The sequence below is a fragment of the Drosophila rhopaloa genome, unplaced genomic scaffold (assembly GCF_018152115.1).
Source record: "Drosophila rhopaloa isolate 14029-0021.01 unplaced genomic scaffold, ASM1815211v1 contig_115, whole genome shotgun sequence".
NCBI lineage: Eukaryota > Metazoa > Arthropoda > Insecta > Diptera > Drosophilidae > Drosophila > Drosophila rhopaloa.
Window position 1 is genome coordinate 15730021 of NW_025334990.1, and position 19364 is coordinate 15749384.

Sequence of the window (19364 nt, forward strand, 5' to 3'; positions counted from 1 at the left end):
ATAAACTAAATGCTTTGCTCAATAATTTTCATTCGTTTCCTTGAAAACGTAATTATCCTGTTTAATTTTACCCCGAAATATAATATTATTAACTAACAATACGACCAATAAAATGTATCCTGCAGTTATTTTCTTAAATTTTTTTGGTGACTTTCCCCTTTATTAAAATAAAATCCCATGTTGAATAGTTTTAATGTCACTCCATGTTTTAATGTCATCCGCTTCCACCTTTTGTTCCACCAAACTTTTAATATTACCAGGAAAGAGCCTCCTGTAGCCGTCGCTAATCGAATAAAGATCTTTGGCAGACATCACCCAAGGCATTTGATGGCACTTTCGCTGGATGCCATTTGGCCGTGTCTTTGGGTCAGTCAGATGCTAAAAATAACGAGTGAATAAAGGAAGCAAACTGTCCGAACAGCCGCGAAATGAAACGCTGTCCAATTAAGCGCAACAAACAACTTTACGCCACATGCCACACAACAGGCGTTTATCGGGCAGTCAGATCAGATCCCAACCGATCGATTCGATCCCTGTACCCAGGTCCCCCAACCACTTCCCGATCCTTCTCCATCTCCATCTCCATCTCCTCCAGCTCCATCACCCCACCATTGTAATGGCCAACGATTTGTCGCTGTCCGAGCCTCGGACCCTGGCCCATAATGACAATCGTTGATCGTGCGGTCCCGATAAGATTGCACAAAGATAAAGCGCCGATATCGGAACCCGAGGGTTAAAAAAAAAAGAGGCGATGGGCGGAGGCGACAGCAGCAACATTTATGCTAATAAGTTGACATTTGACCACCATGACGAAATAATGAAACGATCAGGAGCCGTCAACGTGACAGGTACTTCAAAATATATTACCATGGGGTTCATTTGGAGTTTATAGTTTATATATATTAAACTCATTCTAAACTTTTAAAATTTATTTCATTTTAGTTTAACTGTCTACTTATCTCTGTTTTCAATAGTTTATTAAAAAGTTTTTCATATAAAACATTTGGTTTCCTAAATTGGATTGATGTTGATAAAATGGATGGCTTTTTTAAAGTTCATTAAAATTTCTTAAAATGTAAATAATAATTTATCTCTAAGGTTTTTCATATACCCTTTTTAATATTATTGGTGATATTTTGTCTTTCCTCGAAGACCATTTAAATCCCATTTTGCAAAGAATTTCATAAATCTCTGGCACTGATTAGACCCACTGTACATATAAAGCACTTTGCCGGCCAATCCTGACTTTGGCTTTGACACAGGAGCAAACCCGGCGGCACCGCTGGCCATGATGATCACTAATTTCCTGGAATTTCACGCCGTCTTCTCGCTTATCGAAATGCAAATTTTTATCAGATTTTATTGTATCTTCACACGATCTGAGCCGACTGCTTGTTAACTAGCATTATGTGGTCTCAACTTAACCGTGTTGCAAATGAATTTTAATTGTTGTACTTGTTGTTGCAGTTAATTAGCAATAATTTACAAATTGCTTAACACGCCATTGGAAATTTATTTAAATCTAGTTCAGGATGTTTTTACAAAATAAAAATATCAAATATCAGGTGAAACTAAAGACAACTACTCCGCATCATCAGCATAGTAGTGGCGTCTGCTGGCCTGCCGATATTCTCGATCCTGGCGATATTTGCCGAAAGAAGACCAGTCATTTTTTTGATTATCATCTTCTCTTGAATAAACTTGGCTAGATCTCCGCCAATCTGAGCTGTAACCTCTGCTATTTTTGTTGTAGTTCTGATGATCCTGATGGTTCCAACGGTTGCCTTTTGAATGGTAGCGATCCTCGGATAATTTTTTCGGTATGTCACTGCGCCAATTATTTTGATAGGAATTTCTATTGGGTTGGTCTTCTGAAATTCAAGCAAATAAAGTATTTCAATTGTGCAAGGGTAAATCCGTTCTGGGAATTCTAATCTAAAGTACAAATTTAGACTTTAATTTAGAACAAGGAATCATAACAAAATTAGTTTGAATGATATAAAGAAGTGTTAAGTGGGTAATTTGTGTGTAATTTGGATTTTAAAATAAAATAAGATTCAAAAATATTAAATTTTCTATTGAACTGGAATCATTATTATGCGAAAGTTTTGACGGCAATGTTAAGTTACGTACTGTATGTATGGGATGTGTGATAATACCCTCCACCTCGTTGGTAATTTTGCTGCCGATAATTTCCATATTCTTTTCTGGGCTGGTTTCTGACGTTAGTGTATTTGCTGTTATACTCTAACCTTGACTGATTTGAACGAGAGCGCCCCTGATTATCGTTTCGATTCGAAAGTGTCTTCAAGGAGCTTAAGTAATTCTCGCGCTCGATTTCATGTCCACGTGCCGCAGAAAAGTCTGCGGATCATATATAGGGTATGAATAAATAAATTGTATTCCATGGGTCTACTCAGGATCCAACGCACTGTTTATCGCCTCCTCGGGGGACTTCTTCATAACGGAGATCATAAAGTAGCAGATCAAGTATCCGGTTCGATTCACACCATGCGTGCAGTGAACTCCAATCAATTTGTCTGTATGTTGCGGATAAGATATTTGAAATAACAAATTATTTAATTCTTAAACATACGATTGGAAAATGTAAATACTTAATAATATGAAGATGCTTTCGACGCTTTACATTTTAAACCAGTCTCTTTAGAATGAAGATTCCCAACCAATTTTGGTGATATTTCTATTCCGTTTAGAAGCAGTGCCACAGCCTTTCTGCAATGCCGCATGTTGCTGCAAATTGCTACAAATTTCATTGCAAACACGACCACAGGAATGTCCCTCTCCCCAGCTACAAATCCCGCTCCACGCCCATTTGGTAACACCCACGCGGCGAGACCGCAACAGAAAAAACCGGCCTGGCAATTTGGCATAAAAGCAGAAGCGACCTGAGCTAAATCTAGAAAACAGCGCGCTCTGCCAATAATAACATTGGCTATAAATTTCACAAAAACATGCCAGCAGGAGGGATTTGCGAGGGGCATCCAGGGGGGCATGGACATCCCACCAGGTCGCGGTGGCCTGCCTTTGTGCAATATGCGGGTGCTTTGGATTCGGGTTCGGGTTTTGGCTTTGGCTTTGGCCTGGTTGTTGGATTCCCTGGTCATTGGCAGCGGGCGAAGCTGCCAGTCAGTCAGTACGTCATGTTTGGCTTGCATTTAAGCCAACTTACAGGCAAAACGAAATTAAATTACGAGAACGCGCGGCGCATCCTTGTCGATATGCCAAGAACAGTGGGGCATGTTTTAAATATTTATCAAAAACTAAAAATACATAGTTATTTTACAAAATTTGTTTATATAATATATACTTTTCTTTAATAAGTTCCAGTGATTTGTTCTTTAACATTTGAATAAAAATAAAGTTTACGATACTTTCAATAGTATGTTGAAAAAATAGTTCTAACAAGTTTGTTGTTTGAGTCTTTTGAAATAACAATACAAATTAATATTCAACAATTCTTATACAAATGTCTTAAGTGAAAATTCTTCTTCTGTTTAGGAATTGTTAAATTAAAATAATTTTTAAAGTCATTAAATTATTTTTTAAAATGGAAAATAAAAATTAAAAATTTTCTTTCATAAATCATTTAAAATTTTCATCATATTATTCAGTAAAGGATTGATTTGTGGCTAAATAACTATATAGGCAATAGTAGTTAAATTAAATCTTCAGATGATCCCACTGTGCTGAGACAACGACTTTGCCTTGTTTTCGAGCCTATACTGCCTCATTGGTCGTTGACAAGTTGCGACCACCTCGTATTTGACTTATTTTCCTGATTTGTTTCGTTGTAAATATGTTGGCAGCCTTCGTGTATTTATTTATTGTTTGTTCTACGCGACTTTCCGCGGCGCCAGATCTTGTTTTAATTAAGCCCTAAGACGGCATCAGAAACTGCTAAGGCATTCTGGTCGGCATTTTTGCATATTGTAAGCCAAATGGGTTCGCACATACATTAGCGCAAGATGAAAGTGCCTGCGAAACATAAGGCGTATCCCGCGCCCACTTACACATAAAACTATCAAGCTGTGATTGAAGTTTGGATACTCTATTTATTTAAAAAAAAATTCTCTTTTCAAAAATAATTACTTTAAGATCAAACTAAACAAAAAAAATTGTATATCAATTAAGCAAATGGTTACTGATAAAATTTCGAGGAAATAATTCAAAATGAACTCTGATAAAACACATGCTTACAAGAAATCTAAGACATATATCAACGAAAAGGGTTTAAACGAGAAATGGATTTGTCGGCCTTGTCTTGCAATTTTCCTAGATTTGAAAACTAAAATGAAAAGCGGCCTGCGGATGGATAGCTTTGCATGCCTGGAAATGTGCATAATTGGAAAAGCCTTTTCCCACTCGCGGCATGACTAAGCTCCGTGCTTTGTAAGTGATTTGTTTGCCCGGCTCCCGACTGGCAGACAGATTTGGCCTGGGGCTCTCCTCAAAGGCTAACCAAAAAGCTGACTGGCTGACTGACTGATTGAGTGTGTGCGCCCACATCGGTGCGCCAGTTGGCTGTTAAAGGGTTAAATAGAGTATTTCTCTTTTGCGGCACTTGGCTGCGAGCACATTTCACCGCTTTGCGCCATGTTTGCTATGTGCTTGCCAGCTGATAGGAATCTCTGGAGGCAGTGCAGCCCGGAATTAGGATACGTGGTAATTGCAGGTGCCCCGCTTTTGATACGATTTGTTTGCATATTTTGCGGCTCTAATTGTGAGGACAGATATGCATCTGAATCTGCATTGTTGACGCGAAAGCGTTTCCCACGGCTGCGTGGCCCAAAGATCAAGACGTGTGGGATGAATTGTCAACACTCACCATTATCTGCATTGCTTTCAAGGAAATCGGCAACAAAACCGCAGAATCTATAATGATAAGAAAGGAATATTGATAAGTTAAAAACCTAAATTATCTTAAGCCAAATTCAAAGCAATTTTCGCGGTTAATCAACATTTTAAACGAGCTTAAGCGTAAAAAATTATTTTTTTCATTAACCGTAAAAATAGATATTTTACAGTATTGGGAGTAAGATTTATATTTTGTTTCTTTAAAATAAATTTGTTAATATCAATCAATTGGAACGAAATCACCAAAGTTTGATTAATTTCGAGATTTGAATACCATCTGTAGTTTAAGAGAATCATAAATGTATATTCTTTAGGTCTTTCTTTATCCCATTTTCAGGTATAGCTCTTATTTCTTTGAGAAAATTTTCTATAATTTAGGAGGTATTGAAAGTTATAATTACCGCTCTGCCAATGCCCTTGGAGGTGTCTGTTTTCCGGGGATCATCAGCTTCTGGTGGCGCACATCGCGGTTGGTCAAAGCACTGGGATGATAGTATCGGTTTGTGTTGGTCAAGTCGATGATGAGGCCCAGATCGGGGATGGACTCCAGCAGGGATTCGGGCGCCAGGCGAAGATTCTCCTGCACTCTGGCGTTGACATGCTGAAAAGGGAATGGGGAACAGGGCAAATACCCATGAGATCATTACAATGCGCCGCTAAAAATTACTCAATTTATGCAAAGTGCCCGTGGGGCAGGCAATTAATAAGGTCCGAGGAACCGTGGCGTTATTTAATTAAGCAAAAACAATTTAATTTAATATTCATGTGGGGTCCATGTTCCATGTCCAGTTGCCACTTTTATATACATATATGCATAATTACAATGCACAAATTTCGTCGTCGTCCGTTGTTATTTATTTTTAGAGGACCCCTCAATGTCGGTGGTCCTGGGTTTTCAACATCCATCAATATTAGCCTCCTGTCAACCGGTTTTAATGGAACTCGGGATCTGGTATTGGATGGGGGAACTACCTTAATCGTAAGCTCACCTTATGCAAGGGCACCTTGAATGCTATGAATCGAGTACCAGGAATACGCTTCCCGATCGGCGTGTAATCCAACCATCTGTAGTTTGTGAGCACAGGAAAACATAAACAAACAGTCAATCAAATAGATTTCTTCGGGACATCTTCGATGTAACATCCCAGAGTTGTACTCACCTATCTGGTATTGCTTTTGCCATTCTTTAGTCTGATTAGTCACTGAATTTAGTTACAAAACGGGAATTTACTTGTAATAATAAATATTTTTGGAGGGTTGTCAGATTATGCAAAGAAACCATATGCCTTAGAGATGACACTATTAACCCAAACAGTGACTGGTCATGGTTATTTTTAAGGAGCAGTTTTGTGACTTTGTGATAATAATTTATTAAATTGGAGTTGATATTTATTTCATTGAGTAAATATACATTATACATTAAAACGTTAGAATAAAAAAATTATTTTAAACTCTTTTGTAATAATAACAGTGCGCAAGAACTACAGTGGGAAATACTCGTTAGAGATGGAAAAACACAGTTGGCGCCCTGACAAACATCGATATTACCGATGCTTTGTAAATATCGATGTTGCCATCGATGGTTTTCCACCGCCAAGCGACAAACCTTTGGACTTTCTGTGATTTTGTAGCGAAGGTAAGTTATCAATTAAACATTAAAGTGTTTTAATTAATCAAACAACATTTTCTCTGCCCCCCAATAGCTCCTTCTACTATCTTATCCCGAAAATGTTTGCCAGCAACACGCGTAATTTGATGCGCAGCAGCATTGTAAGTGGAAAATATTAAGAAGATAAAAGAGCGCAGGCGCTGTTGTCTAATAATTAAATAACAAATTGATCAACTTTTTAATTTTCAGCTGCAGCGATGCAAGAGCACTTTGGTGGTGGCCGAGCACAATAATGAGGCCCTCAACCCGATCACCCTGAATACTATTTCCGCGGCCAAGAAGATCGGCGGTGACGTCACAGTACTGGTGGCAGGCACAAAATGCGGACCCGTAAGTCTCAAAAAGGCTCCATTGGGATGGTTCCATATGGAAAAATGTAAAAAAAAAAACGAGGGCGAAGAACTGTTAAAAGAAAACTAGGTCTATTATAACTCAGAAATCCTAACATTTTTGAAAATACTTTTATTTGCAATCGTATGTCGGCAACAAGTTATATAAATATTTTGCCTTTAAACACAATACGTTTGTATTCAAAATATGTATTTGCCCGTTTTCTAGGATATCTGTCATCCAACTTAGTTTAAAGCAAATACCCGATTATACTATCAGAGATATCTCTTATGTTATAGATTCAGTAAACTTGCCAACTTACCACCCAATTCTACGCTACCTTTTTAGAAGCTCTGCATATTTATAACATATCCACTCTCTCTTTCCCAGGCTTCCGAGGCTCTTTCCAAAGTAGAAGGCGTGACCAAAGTTCTGGTGGCCGAGAATGCCGCCTTCAAGGGATTCACCGCGGAATCACTGGCTCCTTTAGTCCTGGCCGCTCAATCTCAGTTCAAGTTCACCCACATCCTGGCCGGTGCGTCGGCTTTTGGCAAAAACGTGCTGCCCCGCGTGGCCGCCAAACTGGATGTGTCGCCCATTTCGGAGATCATTGATGTCAAGTCCGAGGATACATTTGTGCGGACTATTTACGCCGGAAATGCCATCCTCACTTTGAAATCCAAGGATGCCGTGAAGGTAATTACTGTGAGGAGCACCAACTTCCCACCGGCAGCTACCAGCGGAGGAAGTGGAGCTGTGGAGCAGGCTCCAGCTGGAGATTATGCGAGCAGCCTGTCGGAATTCGTCTCTCAGGAGCTGACCAAATCCGATCGCCCAGAGTTGGCCGGAGCCAAGGTGATCGTTTCCGGAGGAAGGGGTTTAAAGTCCGGAGATAACTTCAAGCTGCTGTACGATCTGGCCGATAAGTTTGGAGCCGCTGTGGGAGCCTCTCGTGCTGCCGTTGATGCTGGCTTTGTGCCCAACGATCTGCAGATCGGTCAGACCGGAAAGATTGTGGCTCCCGAGCTGTACATCGCCGTTGGCATCTCCGGCGCCATTCAACATTTGGCTGGCATGAAGGACTCCAAGACTATTGTGGCCATCAACAAGGATCCCGAGGCTCCCATCTTCCAAGTCGCCGATATCGGCATCGTGGCTGATCTTTTCAAGGCTGTGCCCGAGCTTACTGGAAAGTTGTAAGGCGAGAGATTGTCATATGTTGTAGTATAAAGTTACGATTGTGTACCGTTAAATTGATAACTGTTGCATTTATTTGAATTTTTACCTAAGTCCACGGAAGATTTTCCTCTCAAATTTTGTAATAAAACAAGCCGAAGACCTATTCTATGTGAAGATTGAACAGTCTTATCAGTTGAGAGGGATTGTGCAACTGCTCGTAGTGATTTTAATGTCCATAACACAAAAAAAGCTAATCAGGTATATATATAATGTAAATTTAAGATGGACTTAAAATATATTTATCATTGCTAACCCCATATAATTTTTATAGTTATCTTAACTTTTCCATTATCAAGATCATGTCGCATGTTTACTTTTTCGGAAGCTTTCATTAAAAGCTCTACTAATTAAACTAATAAGACTGAAAAGCTGTCCATCTAGAAGAAAATTAAAGCAGCAAACCATTAAAAGCTGATCTAAAATGTGTGGCACTTTATTCAAAAATATATAAGTTATCAAATATGAATTATCACTAACCCTGAGTGGACACCATTTTTTAAGTTCAGTTCGTAAATCGTTGATATATTTTCGGTACTATCGTGTTAATTATAAATCGCAAAACCATAAGAACTAAAATCAGGCCAAAAACTACGCCTATGACCAGAGTGGTCCACTCCAAGGGATTCAGGCTGTTGGTAGTGGGTAAAACATGTGTGTTAATCCCGCCCTGGAATAAAAAATGCTTGAATAAACATATGTTATAATAATGCTGTTCAGGGAGGCTCACCCAACCACCGTTCTCATTAATCCAAGGCACCAGCTCATCTTCGATCACCTCCGAGACGCTCTCCATCAACTTGGGCAGATATTCTGGATGTCCTTGGCGCACACAATCAACGGATAGACCTCCGGCAATGGCAAACAAAGAGATCACCTTGCTCCAGGTGATCTCCACTCGGAAAAGCTCCCGACCGACAGCTCCCAGTAGCACACTCACAGCATCCGGAGTGTTGAACTCACCGCCTGGATTTCGACAAATCTGACGAGCTACTCCATTGTAAACACGCGGATGCATGCGCTCCAGTTCGTCACCCAGCTGAGATAAGGTTTTATTTTATTAGAATTAAAGACTGTACCTAATAAAATATATATTTTATTTAAAGGATCCTTACCACTTGAACTGCTGGAAAAACGTCCCGCACAATGCCCATGGAGGTGGAACCAAGAATACTTCGTATCCGCTGTAGTCCAAGCTTTTTATTAAACAAACCCGATCTTCTCAGACGTCGCTTGATGTAGTGACCACATAGACAACGACCCTTGAGAAGGAAATATTAATATTAGGTTGTGAGGTTAATATTTAAAATAATTTGACTCTTAAGAAACCTGTGTGATGATGTCCACCGCTGGAATCTGGGCCGCCTTCCAGCCAATCGTGTAGGATAGCTTCCTGGTGACCGCATCGCTGACATTGCTCAACCTTCGCCGAGTGGTCTCCTTTTGGCCCCCACCCACTTCCAACAGAGAGGCGGAATGTAGAGTGGCAGGAAAACTGAATTTTCTTCTATTCTGAGCCTGCAACAGACGCTCACTTTGTGTGGTGGCCATCGGAAATCCGTTGCTGAAATTATCGTTATTCGTGGGATACGAGGTGCCGGGCATTTTTCGCTGGCGAGATCGTTCGAGATCCTGCGGGGAATCGCTTATAAGTATGGCAAGAGGTGGCAAGACTTAACTCATAAATCAACTTAGAGCTAGTTGAAGATCCAGTTATAGTTTTTAACGATCCCCCATGAAGTGTGGAACAGAGTGCCTTGTTAATTCAATTAATTGCATTCGATTTGGCAAATCTTCGCCGCTGGGAATAATAACCAGCTGCACGAAAAACCAGTCCCACAGTTATATTAAAAAATAATTGGCTTAACATATAAATGTCATGTTTAGCTGATTGAAAACCCATACATGTGGTTCAAAATCTAGCGAATGAACTCTGAAATCAGATTACAAGTAAAGAGAACTCTTCCCACGTGTGCAAGTGATTAAGATCGAAGGTGCACAGAGGAAAATAATAAGATATCTTTGAAAAACTAAATATTTATAATCACAAAGAATGAAATACTTTTGTATAATGACTTCATTTTAATCATTTTTTTAGCTCAAGAACTATTTGTAGATGAACATAGCTTTCAATATTATAAAATATTAAAATAACTATTTATAAAAAGCAAATAGTCTAATGCTCTTAAAAACAATATTCAATTTTTTTTAATTGGTTTAATACATGGATCTAATCTATTATATAAATAGATTATATGTATCTTTTTATTAGATCTCTTCTTATTTATTTAAAAATGATCTATGTTTTTCTCTGTTTAGTTTCCATTATGACGCTCCGCGATGACTGTTTGCTTGAGCCTACCCAAAATGGTCACATTAACATTAACGGACAGATTGTCGGCTCGTTAGGTTTGATTGGCTTCTGGCTAACAGCGATCAGAAATCCGCAATATGGCCAAAATGCTGCTGTGTCGCAGCTGTTGTCATTAGTTGTCCACAAGCGAGATGTCAAATGGCAAATGATTTGTGGGACGATGTGGCTGGTGCGGCAAGTGAATCGAAGATGGAACCGAACTTGGATCAGTGGCAACTGGTGGCTTATTCCCCAGAGAGCACTTCGCAATTAGCTTTACATAACCTGACCCACTCAACGCGTTCGTGACCAAGGAAAGTCTGTGGGTACAACCAAGTCGTGTGGAATTTTTGGTTATTTTTTTTCGGGGACTCTCGGCCATTAAAAGTGATAGCTGAGAAAGTGCGAGGTTCCAGAATAATTTGGTCTGAAATTAATCCAGGTCATAGGAGTCACGCCCAACCAAACCAAGTGGGAGCATATAAAAACACTATCACTTGGAGGCCCATCAGTCAGTTATTGGTCAAAATGTCAACCATGTGGATGTGTCTAGTCTTAGCCCTTTTGGGATCGCAAACTATTCGAGGATCTCTCGCGGATGTGTCCCATTTTTTTGCTCCTCAATTGGATCAATTTGAAAACTATCTTCATGGTCAAGTGCCCTTTCAAGTGGGACTATCTCCTCCGAATTTATATGGACCTCCAGCTCCAGCTCCGGTTCCTGTTACTCCTGCCCCTGTGGCTCCTGTTGCCACCACCGAATTTAGTTTGCCGGAGATTATAGAGAATCGCAGTGTCAAGTTTCAGGGAACTGGACACGGCAGTTTTATACCTCTAAGTCAGCATTATCTGCCACCTGCTATCGAGGAGCGCCCCAACTACGAAAGTCCTAAGCCAAGGTGGGTTTTATTCCTAAAAGATATCCTCTTACCTACCAAATATATTTAAATTAATTGGAAATTGGTTCAAAAAGTAGGTTATTAACCTCATGTAAATACATTTTCTTTTAAATAAATGTTTTAGATTAAATTGTTATTAAAACATATATATAAACATATATATAAATTTATATGCATTTATCTACCTATTTTTTAGTGAGGAGAGTTATCCGGCTTACTACTACCCCCAACCGCCTGCAGGCAGCATCATAACCACCTCCACACCCACAACTACCACTACTTCAAGACCCATAATTGTACAAGATCCTGGAGATGAAATCGAGACTATACACTCCCCAGGCTACGATTACCATGCCCCAGTGGCTCCAGTATTCCCCCAAAAACCTTCGACACCTGCTCCCGTTTATTTACCCCCCAGTGAAGGAGGAAATCAGGATCAAAACCAACTGAGACTCCGTCTCAAGGACATGCGTTGCCTTTCGTCGGGTTATTTTCGAGCTGTTCTCAAATTGGACAGCTTTTTGGGAGCAGCACCCACTGTAGATCAGGATAATGATGATCAGCCGGATAAACGCTGTGAAATGAAACTTTCCCGAAGTTTTCTGCTCTTGGATATTTCTGGCGAGGATTTCGAGCGTTGTGGTGTGAAGTCCTGTGGCCAGGATCTTTGTCTGCGTTTGCGCTTCCCCGCCATCAGAGGGTTAAGGACCAGTGGAGACTCGATCTTAACCCTGCATTGCAAAACCCAAGAGCGAGTGGCAGTCAAAACGCATGCCTTGAAAATGGGTGTGGCTAATGATGTGTAGGAAAAAGTTTTTTTTTTGGTAAAGATTTGGAGGTCTTTTTAATAAGTTTACTTTTTGTTTTTAAGGCAAGCACGCAGTGGAGGCAGCTACGCCCATGGTGGAAACCAAAATGCCTTTCGCACCCATGTGGAGTTATTGAGAAAAGGAAGTACTGGATATACCCGACATTTAGAGACAAATGGTGCAGTCCAGTTGGGCGAGGAACTTTTACTCAGAGCTCATGTTTTGGCGGGAGATGGTAAGTTATTTAATAAAGAATGATTATAAATGTTTAGAGATCACTTTCACCCTCATAAAAACCATCAAAACACAAAATCTAAAAAGCAGGGATCTATCATATCTATTTAAACTTTTATAACTGAATTACTCAGACTAATTGCCAATTAATCTTAGTACTTCCCATTTCATTTTGTTAGTATAACATGGCTTTATAGATCAGACTTTCTCCATTATATTGTATATTATTTTGAATTAAAGAATTTAAATCTTACATTGAGATTATCATTTAGGACTAAAATTATGACCAACACACTTAAGATACTTATATTTTTTTTATAAATCCTCTAATCTTTTAGGTTGGAACTACACCAAACTCAGTGATGTCCAATTGCAGAGGATTGCAACTGGAGGAGAAGTACTCAACACTGTTCAGTTGGTCAGTTCGAGGGGTTGTCTGAATCCCGCCATGCAGGCAATCTGCGCCCATCCCCCAATTTTGGAACCTCCTCTTGGCCAGAGACTCCATTTCAAGGCGGTCATGTTTCCGGGAATGCGGAGTGGAGAGGTTTTGGTCATTTCCATGCGAATTACAGGATGCCTGGAACGCGAAGATTGCCAAGTGACAAGCCAAGATTGTTTGCCTTCTGTGGGTCAAAGAAGACGACGGAATGTTTCGCATGGAAATAGTACAGAAGTATCGGAACTATCCCATTTAACATTCCGCGTGATAATGCCGACTGAAGAGGATATATCACCAAAAGATATTGATATGAAGAATGGAAATTCGGAGGTCAGAGAAGTCTCCAAGTCACTAGCTCTCTTTGGCAGCCTGGGATTTGTGGTGATGCTTTTGGGTGTTGCCATTGTGGCCTTATATAAATTTGGAAAGTGATATCGATAAAATATTAACTTTTTCTTATGGCTAAATAAATCTTACAAGCACCCCGGTTTTTAAGAAGTGAAATCTAATGAAATATTTTATGAATTAGTAATTTAGAATTAGAAATTTTAAATTTTAAGCTCAATAATTTTTGTGACTTCTATTAAAATTTATTAAATTCCTTAGCGAAAGTTTTTCTGATATAAAAAATAATTTTAACGTTGATCAAATTTTTTACCCATTTTCATGTTAGTTACTTCTAGTTTTCCGATGTTTTGTAATACAGTGACTCAAAATTGGACTTCGAGAGTCCATAACTTTGCCAAACTTAATCCGATTCCAAAGTGGCATACCTCTAAAGACTTGTGATTCGATTCTCTAAAAATCTGCATTCAAAATTTCCAATTTAACGTTGGTCAAAATTTTGACCCATTTTCATGTTAGTTATTTCTAGTTTTCCGATGTTTTGTAACAGAGTGACTCAAAATTGGACTTCGAGAGTCCATAACTTTGCCAAACTTAATCCGATTCCAAAGTGGCATACCTCTAAAGACTTGTGATTCAATTCTCTAAAAATCTGCATTCAAAATTTTCAATTTAACGTTGGTCAAAATTTTGACCCATTTTCATGTTAGTTATTTCTAGTTTTCCGATGTTTTGTAATAGAGTGACTCAAAATTGGACTTCGAGAGTCCATAACTTTGCCAAACTTAATCCGATTCCAAAGTGGCATACCTCTAAAGACTTGTGATTCGATTCTCTAAAAATCTGCATTCAAAATTTTCAATTTAACGTTGGTCAAAATTTTGACACATTTGCATGTTAGTTATTTCTAGTTTTCCGATGTTTTGTAACAGAGTGACTCCAAATTGGACTTCGAGAGTCCATAACTTTGCCAAACTTAATCCGATTCCAAAGTGGCATACCTCTAAAGACTTGTGATTTGATTCTCTAAAAATCTGCATTCAAAATTCAATCTGCAGGGGTAAATAAAAATTAAGCTTGCCGAAGTTGGCTTCCTTTCCTGTTTAGTTTAAAATTATCATTTGTTTTGTCTTTAAACCATATTTGGTTGGCTCTAATCTTCTTGTTTTCTTTTAATTTGAACCCTTTTAGACAAATTCTTTCACAAGCATACTCCGATTTTGATGCTGACCCACCCATCAAAAGCGGGCCACAAAAAACTCCATCAATTATATCAAAGGCGCCAATCTGAACCACTGAAACCACCTGTCTTTTATCCATCTGTCTGCCAAGCAAATTGACTTATCGCCCCTGTGGAATCGGAAAACGAGCCAATGTTTGCCCATTTCGAGCTTAAAACAGAAATTAGCACTTAATAAAATTTTATTTATGTTCGTGTCGCTTGTAATTGGACGGGCCTGAGAATGAAATCTCGAAAAAAAAGAGCTCTTAAAGCCAGTAAGCAAACCAAGTGACTGACTGATTTCCAAACTGCGCGCGCAATTCGCAAATTGCGATCTGCGATTTAGTTATGGCCAGATAGCTGAAACCGAAATTTTATCACGTTTTCACGCTTCGAGCGCGGCTAATGAAACCTCGCTCACAGCCGATTTTTGGCTTTGTTATTTGGTGCAATTTGTTGTCGGTTTTCGTATATGATAATCCATCTGGTGGCTGACAGTTAACGCTTAATGGGCATGAAAATCGCAGCCAATTAGCCGTTGATTTAAGCCGCTTTTGCTCGATGGGTGGTCGAAGTCAGTCTAGAGTTACAATTTAATTACTCTCTGGGGGCTATAAAAGATACATAGGTATTTCGGAATTTTGGTGCTTGTTTGGTAAATAAAATAATACAAATTAAATATGTAATTTTAACTTTTAGCTTAGTTTTATGTATCATCTATTGGTAACCATACATATTATACTTTATTTCTAAAGTATTTTGCCTATTCTCAACACGAAAACTGTTCCTTAAAACATGTTCCTTCTATGTATTATCCATTGGTAACCTTACATATTATACTTTATTTCTAAAGTATTTTGAATATTATCAACACGAAACCATTTTCTTTAAAGCTATTATTACTTAGTGAAATATTTCTAAAAATGCCAGTGCCAATGGAAAAAGTTTCCATAAATTTATCTGACCTCTTTGGATTTATCGCTGACCTAACCAAAGCGTAAAATGCATTCCCACAACTGAGATCATCAACAGCTCGGCGAGATGCCCTCAATTGCATCCCCATCTCCACTTGGGGAATGTGGCCCGATGTTTTGCAGGCTTCACCTGCGATGTTGGCTAATTAATAATCCCGACACGTTCCGGCTCGAACACAAACAGAATTGAGGGAAAAAAAGGGGTAAGTCGGAATGGGGGGTTTTGGCCAGCAGGCGAGGCTACTTTGTCTTTGTCGCCTAAATGGCAGGCAAAATGTTTGCCGAACATAAATTAATGTCGTCCCCAACTGGCGCTTAAGTTCGTGTTCGGTTTAGCTGCAATCCATGTACTCCGCGCTCTATAGAGTGAAGTAAATTAAAGTTAAGTCCCCTCATTCCAAGCGAAAAAGTGCACTTGCCGCTGCAATTTACACTTTTCATTCAGCAGCCAAATCGGCCACATAGACCAGTGGACCTGGCCTAAACAATTTTCATGTCTGCTTAAATTATCGACTACTTAGTGCCCGGTTTAGCAATGCCTAATAAATATTTATGAGCGCACTTCATTTTAGTCAATTTTCAATGGACAAGCAAAACGCGACTCTCTGTTTGTCTTGCGGTTCTATGAATGGATCGATGATCGATGTTCATGACTGCAATCGCCGATTTCGCTGATCATTAAAGGAGGTTGGCAACTTGAAAGGTTCAAAAAAGGGAACAGAGAGCTGGAGATTAATTAAAACATTATGTTTCTTTTACTCGATCAATGGAAATAAAACATTAATGGGTATATGATCCTAAATTTACCTTAAGACCAATATAGATTCAGAAAAAAAAGGATTTAAACTTATTACAAATTTTGGCACTATTTAATAGAATTTCTTTTAGGTATATTAAGCGATAATTTCTTTTAAATTCGTTACATTTTTAACAACTTTAAATATATCCGAGTGACTTGCAAATTTATAGTAACCATATATATTACTTTATAGACAATTACTTTAAGACAATCTCCAATCGAACATAGTTTAGTTTCTATATAAATTCTTGTAACTTAAATAATGGGATTATTCGAAACACTAGTTGATTTATTCACAATTAGTGGCACTGCCCACCCCTCTCAACACCCATTTATTTAATGCTCTCCTATTGGCCAGACTCTAAAAAAAATAACTAAATCAACATCTCGGAATCAGCGAGTTGCTCGCACTCATTAGCAACTTTTATTAACCAAAAGTGTCAAATGTTTTATCTCGGGTTTTGGATTGGCCCAAACCGCGTTGCCTTTAAAAAGCGTCGTTAGGCATTTGATTTCATTTTTTTTTGTTTTGCCAATTTTATTGGTTGTTCGACTCGTTTTTGTGGGTTGCGTTTTTAGCATTGTGAGCATGTTAACATTTGTGTTATTGATTTTTTACAACATTTGACAGTTACGCAGACTCAGATTGGAATTTGGTTTATTTTTACGTATTTTTCTTTTTGCCTCAAGTTCGGTGCGCATGACAAACAATTTGGAGCAATTTGACTTTCGATTGGTGATTGGTTAATCAAATCGGAGTTCATTAAATTGCCATTTTACATTATTTAATTGCATACTCGAACGCCGGACAGATGTGACAGCTCAGTGGTAATATTATATCATAAACGACACACAAAATGTTCGAAAATACGGCAGTTTATTTTAGCCGCAAGCTTGCGGTTTTACTGTTTTTTGCCGTATTATACTTTTTATTTTGTGGCCAACTCAGCTCGAATGAGAATGAAAATGGGAAGTAAGTAGCCGTAAAACGTCGCTGTTTGACATCGTTGGCAATTGGAAATTTACACCACCCCCAGACAAACATTGTTCAGATCATTAACTGTTGATTTTGCACTTTTGCAGCCACCAATTTGCGTCATTCAAATCGAACGTGAACAGCGTTAAAACACGGGGTTTTATGGGGTTAAGAGGGGTGGCAAGGTGTTACAGGTGCTTCTCGCCAGTTAATTGCATTATTTATACAGGCATAGTGGTATAGGGTATGGTCCGATCTTGTTTTATTGCCTTAAAACACTTGAGCTGACAGATTGCAAATGGGTTTCGAAATTGGCATTAGTATTCAAGCATGAAGTTAAAAACAAATGCATAAGTTTTGCATTTATGAAGAATATTGAGTTTTGGTACACAAAAAAAAACACTATTTAAAGAGAAGTAATAATATCTCGTTTTTTTTTCATTCTGCGCATATGACTTAAAAATTCAAGTATGCCAACTCAAAAATAATATAAATTATATAAATAAACTTCAACTAAAGATTGTAAAAATCATTTTATATAGTTTATCACCAAACAAAAGCTTTAAAAGGCTATTATTAATTTATAAATTGCAAGAATGCATAGCTATACGATATTATTCAAGGTTTAGTCAGCAAAATGTATACGATACACACCAGAAATCTCGAATTTCCCTGCCATAACTTTGAAATACAGCACCCCCATTTGATCGGTGGCACTGGCAATAATTTTCTCTTAAAATCGTAAATAATTTCCACCGAATAGACCGACCAAATCAAAGTGTCCAACGCCTTTGTCAATAAACATTTGTCGTTCCACTAATTGCCAACGTATTTTGCCGCTCGGCAAACAAACAAACAAACACACTTAAAAAACGAAGTCAAAAGTAAAAAAAAAACTGAAATCATTTATGGCAAAGTCAATTGCGATATTGCCATCTCTTTCTTCGATGTGGGTGGAAGCATTACGCTGATTATCCATCAAAAACAACAACAAAAGCAACAGCATATATACACATTAACCGAACACGCAGGCAAAACAACAAAATTTAATTAAATTAAAATTGCTGTTGGCCTGTTTCTCCTTCAGCTGTTGCTTCTTTATTCCGGTTAAAAAAGGGCGTTCAACTCTAGGGTTTTTATTTATATTTAATGGTATTTATTTTAGAATTTATCCATATTGACATGTAATTGTCATTATTATTTTGATAATAAATATTTGTTCACTTATTTATTTTTAATGTTTGTATTTTTCGTTTACCGAAAGAGGTCATAAAAAAAGTACAAACAATTTTTTGTTAAATATAATAGATTCACAAAACATTTTATTTTTTTATTTTTGTACATGTTTATTTAAGGGTAATATTTTTTAACATGTGACGGTTAGATACATATATGATTAGTTGTTTAAGCCACTTTGTATTAACTGTTGTAAATTTTTGTATCCAAAAGTAGATCATTGTAAAACTAAAAGGAACTTTCATATTTCCCTTAATTTTTTACATAATTAGATTTGTCAATACTTATATATTTTTCTTAATTTTTGTAGTGAAAATTAGTAACCACTTATTACTTTTAAAAATCGTTAAAGATTTTTAACACTTTTGTAACGCTTTTCATTTTATGACGATCATTTTTATTATCATTAAGAAAACACTATAATAGTTATTAATTTCTTAACATTTATTTGGTAATACCGCCTCTTTTATCGGCTTATCACGTATTTGGCAATGGATCGCATTGATACGGATGTTTATCTTTGATTGTCGGATGCGCAATTTGTGCTGATAATGATAATGGTTCGCTTGTTATTATCTATTTTCAATTTCAGTTTACGATGAGCGAATAATAAGGGAGAACTGTTAAATTCCGGCTGAGTGGCATGGAAATTACTTAATTATTTATGCGGGGCGCGTTCTGGTTGGAAATGGAATCTGAATCGGAATCAGGTTGCTGAATATTCACGGTCAGCTTTTGTCAGTTGAAGGTTTTTATTTTTTTTGGTAAATAATCACCGGAAACCACATATAATTTTTATTGTTATAAAAAACTAACCGTTTATTTTTCAACGAAAGCAGAAATTTGAGAAGCGTGGCCGAAAAACGCCGCCGCAACGTTCCGAACTCGCCGAAGACTAAACATAAAGTGAAGTCAAATCAAAAAAACTAAATGCGAAATACAAACTAACCGCCTTATCGACGGAA

General features: G+C 38.0%; 4 protein-coding genes across 8 annotated transcripts; 2 read left to right on the forward strand and 2 right to left on the reverse strand.

The window, feature by feature from the left end:
* Positions 1–1493: 1493 nt before the first annotated feature.
* LOC108038131 (RNA/RNP complex-1-interacting phosphatase) lies at positions 1494–6168 on the reverse strand. Of its 4 annotated transcripts, none has more exons than XM_017114857.2 (7): positions 6036–6168; positions 5865–5940; positions 5277–5476; positions 4847–4893; positions 2433–2540; positions 2134–2364; positions 1494–1868 (listed from the first exon to the last, which is right to left on the reverse strand). In XM_017114857.2, exons 1-7 carry the CDS (start codon positions 6056–6058, stop codon positions 1582–1584), a joined length of 972 nt encoding a protein of 323 aa, XP_016970346.1. In that variant the 5' UTR covers positions 6059–6168; the 3' UTR covers positions 1494–1581. The 4 variants fall into 4 exon arrangements, with proteins under 4 accessions (XP_016970346.1, XP_016970345.1, XP_016970348.1 ...); XM_017114856.1 differs by having other exon boundaries at positions 1494–1871; positions 6036–6167; XM_017114859.2 differs by having other exon boundaries at positions 1742–1868; positions 2253–2364; positions 6036–6167.
* Positions 6169–6412: 244 nt separating this feature from the next.
* Positions 6413–8227, forward strand: LOC108038126 (electron transfer flavoprotein subunit alpha, mitochondrial). The gene is made up of 4 exons (XM_017114846.1): positions 6413–6511; positions 6579–6645; positions 6734–6874; positions 7265–8227. The coding sequence occupies exons 2-4, from the start codon at positions 6604–6606 to the stop codon at positions 8072–8074; spliced, it is 993 nt and encodes a 330-aa protein (XP_016970335.1). The 5' UTR covers positions 6413–6511; positions 6579–6603; the 3' UTR covers positions 8075–8227.
* A 298-nt stretch (positions 8228–8525) lies between these two features.
* Positions 8526–19336, reverse strand: LOC108038128 (bcl-2-related ovarian killer protein homolog B). Of its 2 annotated transcripts, none has more exons than XM_017114848.2 (5): positions 19216–19336; positions 9440–9674; positions 9226–9372; positions 8841–9149; positions 8526–8780 (listed from the first exon to the last, which is right to left on the reverse strand). In XM_017114848.2, exons 2-5 carry the CDS (start codon positions 9659–9661, stop codon positions 8616–8618), a joined length of 843 nt encoding a protein of 280 aa, XP_016970337.1. In that variant the 5' UTR covers positions 9662–9674; positions 19216–19336; the 3' UTR covers positions 8526–8615. The 2 variants fall into 2 exon arrangements, with proteins under 2 accessions (XP_016970337.1, XP_016970336.1); XM_017114847.2 differs by having other exon boundaries at positions 9440–9742.
* Positions 9767–13393, forward strand: LOC108038124. The gene is made up of 4 exons (XM_017114844.2): positions 9767–11362; positions 11559–12164; positions 12234–12406; positions 12744–13393. Exons 1-4 carry the CDS (start codon positions 10992–10994, stop codon positions 13277–13279), a joined length of 1686 nt encoding a protein of 561 aa, XP_016970333.1. The 5' UTR covers positions 9767–10991; the 3' UTR covers positions 13280–13393.
* Positions 19337–19364: the final 28 nt, after the last annotated feature.

Bases quoted from the DNA above. Each gene is read 5' to 3' on its own strand.
- LOC108038131 (XM_017114856.1), bottom strand. From the start codon at position 6,058: ATGGCAAAAGCAATACCAGATAG. The intron at 5,477-5,864 runs GTGAGCTTACGA...TTCCCTTTTCAG, and splicing joins TCAAGGTGCCCTTGCATAAG to CATGTCAACGCCAGAGTGCA. The intron at 1,872-2,133 runs GTACGTAACTTA...CTTGAATTTCAG, and splicing joins TCACACATCCCATACATACA to AAGACCAACCCAATAGAAAT.
- LOC108038128 (XM_017114847.2), bottom strand. From the start codon at position 9,715: ATGCCCGGCACCTCGTATCCCACGAATAACGATAATTTCAGCAACGGA. The intron at 9,373-9,439 runs GTTTCTTAAGAG...TTCCTTCTCAAG, and splicing joins CGGTGGACATCATCACACAG to GGTCGTTGTCTATGTGGTCA. The intron at 9,150-9,225 runs GTAAGGATCCTT...ACCTTATCTCAG, and splicing joins TTTTTCCAGCAGTTCAAGTG to CTGGGTGACGAACTGGAGCG.
- LOC108038126 (XM_017114846.1), top strand. From the start codon at position 6,604: ATGTTTGCCAGCAACACGCGTAATTTGATGCGCAGCAGCATT. The intron at 6,646-6,733 runs GTAAGTGGAAAA...TTTAATTTTCAG, and splicing joins ATTTGATGCGCAGCAGCATT to CTGCAGCGATGCAAGAGCAC. The intron at 6,875-7,264 runs GTAAGTCTCAAA...TCTCTTTCCCAG, and splicing joins CAGGCACAAAATGCGGACCC to GCTTCCGAGGCTCTTTCCAA.
- LOC108038124 (XM_017114844.2), top strand. From the start codon at position 10,992: ATGTCAACCATGTGGATGTGTCTAGTCTTAGCCCTTTTGGGATCGCAA. The intron at 11,363-11,558 runs GTGGGTTTTATT...CCTATTTTTTAG, and splicing joins TACGAAAGTCCTAAGCCAAG to TGAGGAGAGTTATCCGGCTT. The intron at 12,407-12,743 runs GTAAGTTATTTA...CTAATCTTTTAG, and splicing joins TCATGTTTTGGCGGGAGATG to GTTGGAACTACACCAAACTC.